The sequence below is a fragment of the Mastomys coucha genome, unplaced genomic scaffold, assembly GCF_008632895.1.
Source record: "Mastomys coucha isolate ucsf_1 unplaced genomic scaffold, UCSF_Mcou_1 pScaffold15, whole genome shotgun sequence".
NCBI lineage: Eukaryota > Metazoa > Chordata > Mammalia > Rodentia > Muridae > Mastomys > Mastomys coucha.
In genome coordinates, this window is record NW_022196897.1 from 13,259,742 (window position 1) to 13,271,764 (window position 12,023).

Sequence of the window (12,023 nt, forward strand, 5' to 3'; positions counted from 1 at the left end):
GAGATCTACCTGCCTCTAACTCCGGAGCACTGAGATCAAAGGTGTGAGCTAATCACTTTTCTATACTATGCAGTTGAATTATTTTAGTTTTCCCCCCCTCCTTAATTTTTAAATTTGGACAGGAATGGTGGCATATGCCTCTAATCCTGAAACTGGGGATGCAGAGGTAGGAAAATCTATATAATTTTAAGGCTAGCCTGGTAGACATAGTGAGTTTCAAGTCAGTCAGGGCTAAATAGTAAGACTCCATGTAAGACTCCATTTTTTTTTAATTGGGCTTCGGATGTAGGTTCAGTGGTAGGATGTTCACTCAGGTACATGAGGCACTGGCTTTACTCCCCGCTATTTCTAAAATAAAACAAAAATAAAGTAAAAACTTCACTGGAAACTTGAGAGGAAATCCTTCCCACTTGAGTCCTGTCCATTTCATTTAATGTTGGATGGTTATAAGGTCACTGTGGCATATTTTTCTATAGTTGACAATTCTGTGTGTGCACATGCATGTGAAGGGCAGAGGCCAACCTTGGGTGTTGTTTCTTCCTATATTAGCAATTATTTGTTTGTTTGTTTGTTTGTTTTTTGAGGCAGGGCTTCACTGTGTAGCCTGGCTGTCTTGGAACTCGCTACGTAGACCAGGCTGGCCTTGAACTCAAAGTTCTGCTTGCTTTTGCCTCCCAAGTGCTGGGATTAAAGGTGTGTGTCACTATGTTCAACATCTGTCTACCTTTAAAATAAATTTACTATTATCTGCTTGTCTGTCTATCTGCCTATCTGTCTGTCTGTTTTAGTGTATGTCTCTGTGTGGGATGTGATATGTTTGTGAGGGTGCAGGGATGCACATGCCACAATTCATGTATGGTCAGAGAGCAACTTTTGGGACTCATTTCTTGCCTTGTACTTTATTGAAGCAAGGTCATTTGTTTCTGCAGTGTGGTATGCAGTTGTCGTGTCTGTTGAATTGACAGGCTTTTGTTTTCTGGTTTTGTTTTGTTTTGTTTTTTGTTTTTTGTTTTTTTTGGTTTTTCGAGACAGGGTTTCTCTGTGTAGCCTTGGCTGTCCTGGAACTCACTCTGTAGACCAGGCTGTCCTGGAACTCAGAAATCCACCTGCCTCTGCTTCCCAAGTGCTGGGATTAAAGACGTGCGCCACCACAGCCTGGCGATTTTGTTTTTTATTTTATTTTATTTTTTTTAATTTTTATTTTGTTTTGATTTTGCTTTTTGATTTTGTTTTTTTAATTTAATTTTGTTTTTATTTTGTTTTGTTTTTGTTTTTTGTTTTTGGGTTTTTTGTTTTGTTTTTGTTTTTGAGAGAGGTGGATGGTGGGGTAGAGGGTTCTAGAACCTGCCAAGTAGGCTAGATGGCTGGCCATTGAGTCCAGGGATCTCCCTGTTCCTCCAGTGCCAGGGTTACAGGCATCTATTACTTTTTTAGTTTGTGAGTGTGTAGGCCTGAGCCCGATACCCATGTCTTCTTCAGTTGTCCACTATCTAATTTATTTTTTGGGGGGTTTCTGATATATTTTCTTCAACATGTATATTAAGATCTTAGGATATATTGGTATGCAAGAATACTTATCTTACCTTATATTTTGAGACAGGTTCTCTCAGCAAATCTGAAGATTTGGCTACAGACCCAAGCCTGCCTGCCACTTCAAGGTGTAGAGTGGCTGGTGCAACCACAAAAAACAAATATGTGATGGAGAGGTGGGTGTTGAGGCCTGCCCCCCACCCCCCAGCATAGCTGTAGCCATCTTGTTCCATGCTCCCCAGCTATTTCATATTGTTGCTGTAATCTGCCTGCCAGTCACTAACCCAGAAAAGAAACTTGACTCAGAGCAAGGTCAAGATGACCACATGCCCTGATACGTTCTATATGTTCTGAGGTTTGTTACTCTTAAGAAGTTCCAGAACCACAGGCTTCACTTAGCATCCATCAAGTTAAGGTCAACATGAACTGGTTGTCTAAAATTTTGAGTCAGGGACCACCACTGGGCAGCACTTCCAACATCTGCGTATGAGCTCATTGTGGTTTTTATGTTTCTAGTCTTTATAAGCTGGCCCTGAGAAATATCCAGTGTGCAGATTTCACCTCTGCAGCCAGAGCTGTTGCCCTGGTCAATCAGTCTTGGAGTGTGCATTCAATAAACCATCCCTGTCTAAACAAGAGCCGTGTTCCTGTGGTTTGTGGGGAGACTCCTGAACCCCAATAGTGGGAAGAGAAAAACGGAGCAGGGCCAGCACAGCACTATGGAGAAAGGAGGGGCTGAAGACATGATGGTGGTGACGGTGATGGGGGGGGGGAGATGGTGACAGAGAGAGAGGGGAGATGGTGACAGAGAAATGGTGACAGAGAGAGATAATCACACACACACAGAGAAGAGATAGGAGAGAGAGAGAAGAGAGAGAGAGAGACAGAGAGAGAGAGAGACAGAGAGAGAGAGAGAGAGAGAGAGAGAGAGAGAGAGAGAGAGAGAGAGAGAGAGAGAGAGAGAGAGAAACAGAGAGAGAGAGAGAGAGAGGCTGCCATGCACTCATTGCCCAGCAGGATCGGTGGGATGTAGTTCAGCACCTTATAAAGATGCCTTCATTCTCGCCCTAACATGCTGCATGGCCATGGGATCCCCTGGCAGCACTCCACCACTGTGGTCCTGGAGGCCATATTGGCATCTGTGGTCCATGCTGCTGCCCCAGCAGTGATGAACCCTGACCTCCATGTGGATATATTCAACCTCTGCCACTGACTGATGCCTTCCTCATATCCTTGGGCTCCAGTTAGGGTACAGCCAACAGAAAATGGACTTTTCCTCCCCTTTCCTCCTTTCTTGTTTTTTTCTGTTCTTTTTAGAGAATGAAGGGCAGATTTGGGAGAACTGAGAGGTGAGTGGGATTGGGTGCATGACATGAGATTCCCAAGTAATCAACAACATAAAACAAAACAAAAAATACCCCAAACCAACAAACCCTAAAGCTTTGCCGACAACACTCTTCTCTGAAAGCATTCCTCAAGAAAAGTGAAGCACAAGAAGCAGATAAAATTAGTGCAACCAAGAGAAAAAAAATAAAACTACTTGGCTGCAGTGGCTGTGGGGCAAGCGCCTGTCTCCTCCCACCTGGCCTTTTAGATGGGTCCTTGGGATGTGAACTCAGGTCCGCAGACTTCCCAGCAAGTGCTCTGCCCATGGAGCCTCCTCCCTTATTCCATGCTTGGCTTGTTTTGTGGGCCAAGCATGAGATCAGTTCTCATGCTTGCAGGCGCTTTACTGACTGGGCTACAGTCCAGCCCTGTAGCTGGTAGTCTTAGCAAGTTATATTTTCTTTTATTTGTTTTAAAACATTTATATTTGCTTATTTTTCCTGATACAGGGTTTCTCTGTATCACCCTGTCTGTCTTAGAACTTGCTCGGTAGACCAGGCTGGCCTCGAACTCAGAGATCTGCCTGTCTCTGCCTCCCCAATGCTAGGATTAAAGATGTGTACCACTACTGCCTGACTTTCATTTTCTTTTTTAAATCTGCTTTTGTAGTAATGTGGGATTGAACCCAGGTCCTTGTGCAAGCTACACAGCTTTGTACCACTGAGCTACATCCTCCCCTCTCTTTTTACCTTTTATTTTGAGACATGATCTTACTAAGTTGCTCAGACTGGCCTTGAACATCCTGTATATCCTAGGCTGGCTTTGGATGCTCCATGTAATCTTCCTTGGGAGACCACAATGGAATCTGGCTGTTCAGGCACCTGCGGCAGTGGCCTCTGTACCTTGTAGTTCTAGAGGAGGCAGGGGAAAGCTCAGCAGTTGACTGGGTTGGCTTCTAGAGCTAAGCACACACTTCCCAGTGTGTCCTTACATGGCCTTCCTTGGTGGAGCTTATCCTGTGCCTCTCTGTTGTGGGCCCCAGGTCTGCTGGCCTACTCTCAAACTCATCTCGTGATGCTCAGCTCTCGGCTGACCATCCCCACATGCAGGCAGGGTGCTAGGCCTCATCCATGGACCCATGAGAGCACAGTTTGTAACACTATTCTTCAGCCAGTCTGGCTCTGGCCCGGGGCAGAGAGGCTTTGGTGGTAGATGGTATAGTCCAGCAGTGCAGTGAGTGGAGAGAGATGCCTGTGAGTCAAGTTGGCCAAAGCCCTGGATAGGGAGAAGGACTGTAGTGCTTTCTTGTTTTTATGATTCCTGGCTGCCATTAAGTGGTTGCCAGACCCTTTATGACCTGGTCTTGGAGGGTCTTCCCCCTGTTGGGGGTGACCACAGGACACTCCAGAAGTATATAGACCTATCTCTAAGGCAGGCCTCACAGAATTCCCACTGTGGCTCAAGCGACCACAATTATGGCATGTTCCAAAGACCCAAGGCACACAGTTCATATTTAATTCTTCCTTCTTGGCAGCGGTGGGTGATGGCAGGCAGGGAGAGGTCGGAGATGGGAGGAATGGGGATCCCAGAAAGAGAGGCAGGCCAGAGAGCTAGAGGCCTGTAGCAGGCGCTGCCTTTTTCCTCCATGCCAGAAGAGGGCGCTGACGACTGGAGGAGCAAAGTGTCCTTTAGGCTGAGTAGTTTTCCTGGGCTCCTGTGCAAAGGCCTTTGGTCTGGCCCTGGCTGGTGGTAAGAAGTACCCTGGCGCTTGTTGTACTTCATGAAGTGCCATACTGCATGGCTCTTAGAGGCCCATGACATGTGGTACTCCATCCAGTCTGTTCTCTGTACTCAGCTTTCCTATCAGCGGGATGCCACAGGAATACCCATGCCGACAAAATCTGGGAAAGTCTTCCTGCGTCCTCCCAGAAAGGAACGTTGGGTAGTTAGCAGATGGCCTCCTCACTCACTACAACCACAGTGTCAATATTGTTTCTGTGTCAATATTGTTTCTGTTCAACATCTTCCTTGGTGAGAAGGAAGTTCTTATATTTCAGGTTACTGCCCAGTCCCGCGTGGACCCCTTCCCAGCGGATCTGGGGGCAGGACTTTGTACACCTCTAAAATCACTGTCAATCTGTTGTCTACACCTATGTACATGCAGCCCTTTGCTGCCATGCCAACCCAGAGGCTATTTTACAGAAAAAATCTGCTGAGGCTCTTCAGGTCCAAGTGTCTCCACCCTCTGGTCCTGAGCCCTGCCTGCTGACCTGTCCCTGCAGCTTGGCCTATTCTAGAATGCCACATAAAAGGAGAAAGGCAATTGCAGACTTCTCGAAGTGGCTCCTTTCCCTCAGTAGAGTTGTTTGAGATGGTGTACTGGCTGGTTTTGTGTGTCAACTTAACACAGGCTGGAGTTATCACAGAGAAAGGGGCCTCCCTTGAGGAAATGCCTCCATGAGATCCAGCTGTGGGGCATTTTCTCAATTAGTGATCAAGGGGGAGGGCCCCTTGTCGGTGGTGTCTTCCTGGGCTGGAAGTCTTGGGTTCTATAAGAGAGCAGGCTGAGCAAACCAGTGGAAGCAAGCCAGTAAGAAACATTCTTCCATGGCCTCTGCATCAGCTCCTGCTTCCTGACCTGCTTGAGTTCCAGTCCTGACTTCCTTTGGTGATGAACAGCAACATGGAAGTGTAAGCTGAATAAACCCTTTCCTCACCAACTTGCTTCTTGGTCAGGAACACAAACTCTGACTAAGACATATGACCACACTGCCATGCTGCCACGTTTGTCACATTGCAGGGCTCCCTACATTTAGTCTTGAGCAGCTTCTGCCAGAGGGATGAACTACAGTGTGGTCGCTGTGGAGGGCATCCAGCTGTTCTAGTTTTAGGGATTGTTAATAGGTAGTATGCATTGGTTTGTTGTAAACCCAAATTCTTGTTTCTTTTTGGTAAACTTGCTGGGGACACTGCTTTTGGGCTTAGGGGGTCTCACAGCATGTTTTCTGAATTCGACCATCTTGCTTTCCTCAGCAGCATGGAAGGGGTCTCACTGTTCCTCATCTTCACCAGCACTGGGCATGTCTCTGATGACTGACAATGGGCATCATGGCCTTTGATCATTTCCTGTCTGGATGTCTTTCTCAGTGGCAGGTCTTTTCAACTTTTTGGCACATATGCATGTGAATGTATTGTGTATACATTATATGTGTGCACATATTTATGTATGTACACATACATTTGTATGTGTGTGCATGCAAAGACCAGAGGTTAATGTTGGGTCTCCCCACCTTGTTTTTTGAGGTAGGGTCTCTCATTGAATCTGGAACTCACTAATGTGTGTTGGTTGGCTAATCAGGGAGTTCCAGGACCCACCTGCTTCTGCCTTTCTGGTGCCAGGACTGTAGACCCTCACTGCTGTGTCCAGTTTCTCATGTGGACCCTGGGGATCCAAATCAGGTCCTCATGCTTATGTAGCGAGCATGTTACTGACTGAGCCACCTCCCCAGCCCACAAATCTTTTACCGTTTACGTGCTTTTGGCTTGCTTTTTATTGTTGAAACTCTAGAGTTCATCATAGTGTCTGACTTCAGTCCCTTGGCTATCCTTTCCTGGAAGGCTTATCTGTTCTATCCTGTGACACTGGTGACACATGAAATGTCTCAGAAGTGTCAAGCTCTTGGCCCTGTTCCTCCATCTTAGTGTCACTGAGGGTCTTTCTCTGATCCAATGCTTTGTCTGCAGTGCCTTGGATGACTTATGGCTCTAGTCTAATGGGCCCTAAATTCTGATTAGAGGGTTCTGGGTGGTGTGCTTGGAGGCCAGGGTGCATAGGTACTCTGTAGTGACAAAGGTCACTTAGAGCGACCTTTTCTGATTCCAGCCTTCACCAGCCCGGTGCCTCCCTGATGTCCACTTCCACCCGCACACTACTGAAACTAGTGACAAGGTAGCCATGGATACCATAGTGCACTTTAAGTGCTGCCCAGCAACTCCTGCTTGTAGGAGGCCCAGTCAGTGGCATCTGGAGGGAGATTGCCCAGGGCTGTCTCAGGACTGTGCTGGTACAAGCCGTGCCCCAGGATGAGGCCCAGAAACAAGCCCAGAAGTGACCCCAGACCAGAGTTGGATATGAGAGAGGGGCAGGGAGGATCAGATAGTATCCAATATCCTAGTGGATGGGATTACTGCCAGGGCAAACCCAAGCCTGCCTGTTTCCCAGCAGCTCCCTGTATCTAAACAGGCTAGTGGATGGACAGAGGTGTGTGGGATCTAAGTCCTGCCATCTCTGTGACCTGGGTTTCAAAGGTGCCTTCTCCTCATTCCCCAAACCCAAACCCAGGGTTATGTTGGTCTATAAAGCTGGTGCCACTGGGGCTGGGAGACTTGGGAGCCAGGGCTGAGAGCAGGTGTAGGGATGGGGCTAGTCCTGCTGAGCTGGATTCCTTTCTGAGGCTCAAGCTGAGGTCTTACTGCAACGTAAAAGGTACTAGGCCTCCAGCTGTGCCCAGGTTGGGAGGGACCCAGCTTTAGCTGAAATAGTCAAGGAAAGCTTTAGACCTGGAAGAGGCCATCTGTGGGCCACTCTGCAGTGAGAAAATAGAGGCTCAAGATGATCAGTGGTACCATCTTGGCTGAGACGCTCACTATGCGACCTCACACAAGCCCCTGCTTTTCTGGTCTTTGGTTTATCCCTGGCATTTCTAGGCAAGGAGGTCCACATGAAGTTACTGGCTTGTAGTCACAGAGCCATCCTGAAGTCTGCAGGCCTCTGGTGTGTCGTTGCCATGGTACCATGGTTGTTGCCATGGTACCTGACTGCAACATCTTTCTGGACACCAAGGACTATGTGCTGATGTCCACCAGAGCTGTCAGTGCCTTTATGGAGGATGACCTCAATATCCTCATGGGTTCCTAGCCTGTGGGCTGACTGGCTGGGAAGGGGCCAAGTACTCCAGCAGGAAGTAATGGTTATATCCCTCCAGGGTAATGGCTGTAACTAGGTTGATGGTTAATACCTGAGGATAGGGTCCCAGGGGTACTTTTGAGTTCCAGATAGGTCTCGTTGGGAATCAGGAAGCCTTGTGGGAGTGTAGTAGGTTGGCCTAATACTGCGTGTATTCTAATGCTAAGTACTGGACTCCAAGATTCGGAGTCAGCACATAGGTGCTAGGAATCTTCCCCCGATGCCCCTGATTGGTAAATAAAGATGCCAGCAGCTAATAGCTGGGGAGGAGAGACATGAGTGGGGCTTAGGGTTCCCAGACTTGAGACCAGGAGGAGGAGGGAGGGAGACTCAGAGGTCGCCATGGAAGGGTAATGAGGTATAGGAGGGAGAAGCAGAGCCACCATATAAAGGGGCCAAGCGAACATGGCCCAGAGGGCAGCTCAACTGGGTCAAGAGCAGCCAAGATGGAATACAGAAGTTAGTAAGTAGTAACTCAGAGTTATCGGTGGGAGATGGATTCTAACAGCATGGAGGGTAGGCAGCTGCCCAGCTACTGTGCTGCTTAGGGCATATTAAATATAAAGGCTGGGTGTGTGTCTTTCATTCGGGAACATAAACCATTGAAGTGGGTAGTAACCCTGTACTGGGCTTTATTTAAACTATCAGTACTACATGGGAGCATCTGATGGGCTTACATGAGGGACCCCTGAAGACAACCCTACTTCCATACGTACACCCCCTCTCCAGTGTCTCACTTGTATGGTACAGCAGGGGTGGATCCAACTCCTGTCCATGTCTTAACCACCTCTACCACTTCCTATGCAGCCCTGGACCACCTGGATGTGTGCATCTCTGATACTGACTATAGCTCCTTCGCAGTGGCCTATATCAACAAGAAGCTGGAAGGCATGCTTAGCACCATGGTACAGCTCTACAGTGAGAGACCCGCATTTCCTGTATCCCTGGTCCCACCTCACTTCTCGGTGTCCCCGCCTCAATTCAACCCACTGTTCTCCCTAGAATCCCCCTCCCCTCTGGCCCGATCCAGCTTCTCCTCACTTCTTCCTTGCCCCCGCTTTGGGTTATGCTTGGGATTGTCCCACATCTCACCGCTTAGGACTTGCTCGACCTTTTTCTTACCCCTATGTCATCCATCTGGGACAGGCTGTCTAGGACAGGCATGGTGGAAGGTAGGTGGAGATGGGCGGTAGAGAGTTGCTGGGGAAACCCCTCAGTTGTTGACCAGGAAGGGTTTGCTTCCTTCCTTCCCCAAGACTGAGGCTGATTCTACTTTTAATTTTCCCCACTTTCTAAAATGGAGAGATGAGAGCCAGAGGCTGGGGGTGGGAGGAAAGCTGCAGGGAAAGATATTTAAGGAGACAGGGCTTAGTGTAAAGTGAGTGCCCTGGCCTCCATGTGAACCTTGGGTGAAATGAGAAGAGGCTGTGAAACATGGATGTGTGTTTGTGTGTGTGTGTGTGTGTGTGTGTGTGTGTGTGCACGCATACATATGCATGTTGACATAAAGCCTAGCCCTGGATAGGTTTTATAGAGGGACAGTACACAGCCAACAGCTGTGCCATCAGGGATCCAGGAAGTGGTATGAGGCCAAGAGACTCTCTTTCTCCTCATTTCTTTATTCACTTTACATCCTGATCATCTCCCCACACCCCTCCTTTAGTCCCAGTCCCACCGTTACAAGTCCCTCCCCCATTATCTCCTCCCCTTCTCCTCAGAGAAGGGTATGTCCCCTTATGTTCCACCCTCCATCCCCAGGACATCCCGTCGCAGCAGGACTAAGTGCATCCTCTCCCAACCAGACAGTCCAGCTAGGGGAAGGGGATCCAATGGCAGACAACAGAATCAGAGACAGTCTGCTCCAGTTGTTAGAGAACCCACATGAAGACCAAGCTGCACATCTGCTACAAATGTGTACGGGGCCTAGGTCCAGTCCCTGCATACTCTTTGGTTGATAGATCAGTCTTGACTTGTGGTGTTCTTGACCTCTCTGGCTCGCTCAATTCTACCCTCAAGTCTCCCACAAGACTCCCCTAGTTCTGCCTGATGTTTGTCTGTGTGTCTCTGCATCTGTTTCAGTCCACTGCTGGATGATGCCTCTCAAGAGACAGTCATGCTAGATTTCTGTCTACAAGTATAGCAGAGAGTATCATGAATAGTGTTAGGAATTGGCTCTCTTACATGGGATGGGTCTCAAGTTGGACCAGTCATTGGTTGGCCATTCCCTCAATCTTGACTCCATCTTTATCTCTGCATGTCTTGTAGGTAGGACAAATTTTGGGTTGAAGGTTTTGTGGGTGGGTTGATGTCCCCTCCCTCCAATGAAAGTCCCACCTTGCTACAGAAGGTGGCCACTTCAGTCTCTATATGCCCTGCTGGCAGGAGTCTCAGCTAGGGTCACCCCCATAGACTCCCTGGAGCCTCCCAACCCCAGTTCCAGGTCTCTAGCTCATCCCAGAGATGCCCCCCCACATCGATTCCCATTCTTAGTCCCAGCCCTTTCCCAACCACCTCTCCCCACACCTGACAGCCTTCCCCATTCCTCTCCTCTCTTCCTCTCCCACCCAGTTCCCTCTCTCTATCCACCTCCAATGAATATTTTGTCTCCCCTCCTGAGTGAGATGTACACATCTTCCCTTGGGCCCTCCTTGTTACCCAGTTTCTTTGGGTCTGTGGATTGTAGCCTGGTTATCCTTCAATTTATGGCTAATGTCCACTTATAAGTGAGTACATACCATATGTGCCTTTCTGGCTCTAGGTTACTTCACTCAGGGTGATATTATCAAGTTCCATCCATTTGCCTCCAAAATTCATGATTTCCTTGTTTTTAATGGCTGTGTAGTATTCCATTGTGTAGATGGACCACATTTTTAAAAAATCCATTCTTCATTTGAGGGACATTTAGACTGTTTCCAGATCCTGGCTATTATGAATAAAGCTGCTATGAATGTAGTTGAACTAGGGTCCTTGTGAACATCTTTTGGGTAGAACTGGGTCTTGGGGTAGAACTATTTCCAGTTTTTTGAGAAACGGCAACACTGATTTCCAGAGCAGTTGTAACAGTTTTCACTCCTACCAGCAATGGAGGAGTGTTTCCCTTGCTCCACTTGTGGTTGTTTTTGTTTTAAGATTTTATTTATGTGAGTACATGGTCACTATTCTCAGACACACCAGAAGAGGGCATCAGATCCCATTACAGATGATTGAGAGCCACCACGTGATTGCTGGGAATTGAACTCAGGACCTCTGGAAGAGCAGTCAGTGCTCTTAACAACTGAGCCATCTCTCCAGCCCATCACTTGAGTTTTAGGATCTTACCCTTCTGACAGGTGTAAGACAGAATCTCAGAGTCCTTTTGATTTGCATTTCCCTGATAACTAAGGATGGTGAACATTTCTTTAAGGGTGTCTTGGCCATTTGAGGTTTCTCTGTTTAGCTCTGTGCCCATGGCTAGCAGACTCTTTACTCGCTCCTCTCTTGCCTTGTCACAGCCACTGTGAAGGGTGCACATATAATCACTTCTATGCAGCACAGAGGTCCTAGGCCCTGAAGGCCTTTTCAGACTTCTACTAAACAATAGGGTTCCTGGGTAACATGATGGTAGTGCCACCAAAACCAGGTACTAGTTGAGCTAGCCCGCCAGACCACATGCCTGGGTCATCCCTTGAGTTCTGTAGTCCAGAGTAGTGTAGAGTGTATGTCTACGTTACCTAGGTCCCCTTCTATCTCCAGCACAGGTAAGGAGCTCCTGACGGGGATGATTCTTTAACCAGCTCTGTGGGAATTGTAGGGGTGAGCAAGACCCAAGCACCCAGGGGTATGGCTGAGGGGAAGGAGGAAAATCAATGATCTTTTCATGTGTGCTCTCCTGGGCAAGGAGGTACTCAGGCATCCTGAGTGGCTAGTGCCAACATTTTCAGACTATGTGCAGGGTGAGTTTTATGGCAACATTCTATCCCTGAAATCTGTAGTCCCTACTACTTGCTGAGTCTCATGCTTATGGTTTTAGCTCAGACATTACTGGTAGAAGAAACCACCCTGGTTTCTTGGGTCCATCATAATAAGCCAAGGCAAAGAGACAGAAAGAATTCTCTTTTAGTCCAGGAGGCTGAAGTCAGGAGTCCATATGTGTGGAGGTTGCCAACTCCCACCCCTAACCCCCAGTTTCTGGTGTATCTTCTGTTCTGGGCAGCCTTAGTCT

At 47.9% G+C, this 12,023-nt stretch overlaps 1 protein-coding gene across 1 annotated transcript; it reads left to right on the forward strand.

Annotated features, from left to right (window-relative positions):
* The first annotated feature begins 7,468 nt into the window (after positions 1-7,468).
* Positions 7,469-11,452, forward strand: Lcn15 (lipocalin 15). The gene is given in 5 exon segments (XM_031373178.1): positions 7,469-7,546; positions 7,655-7,777; positions 7,842-7,920; positions 8,630-8,760; positions 11,366-11,452. Coding segments are annotated over 5 exon segments (498 nt in total).
* The last annotated feature ends 571 nt before the right edge of the window (positions 11,453-12,023 follow it).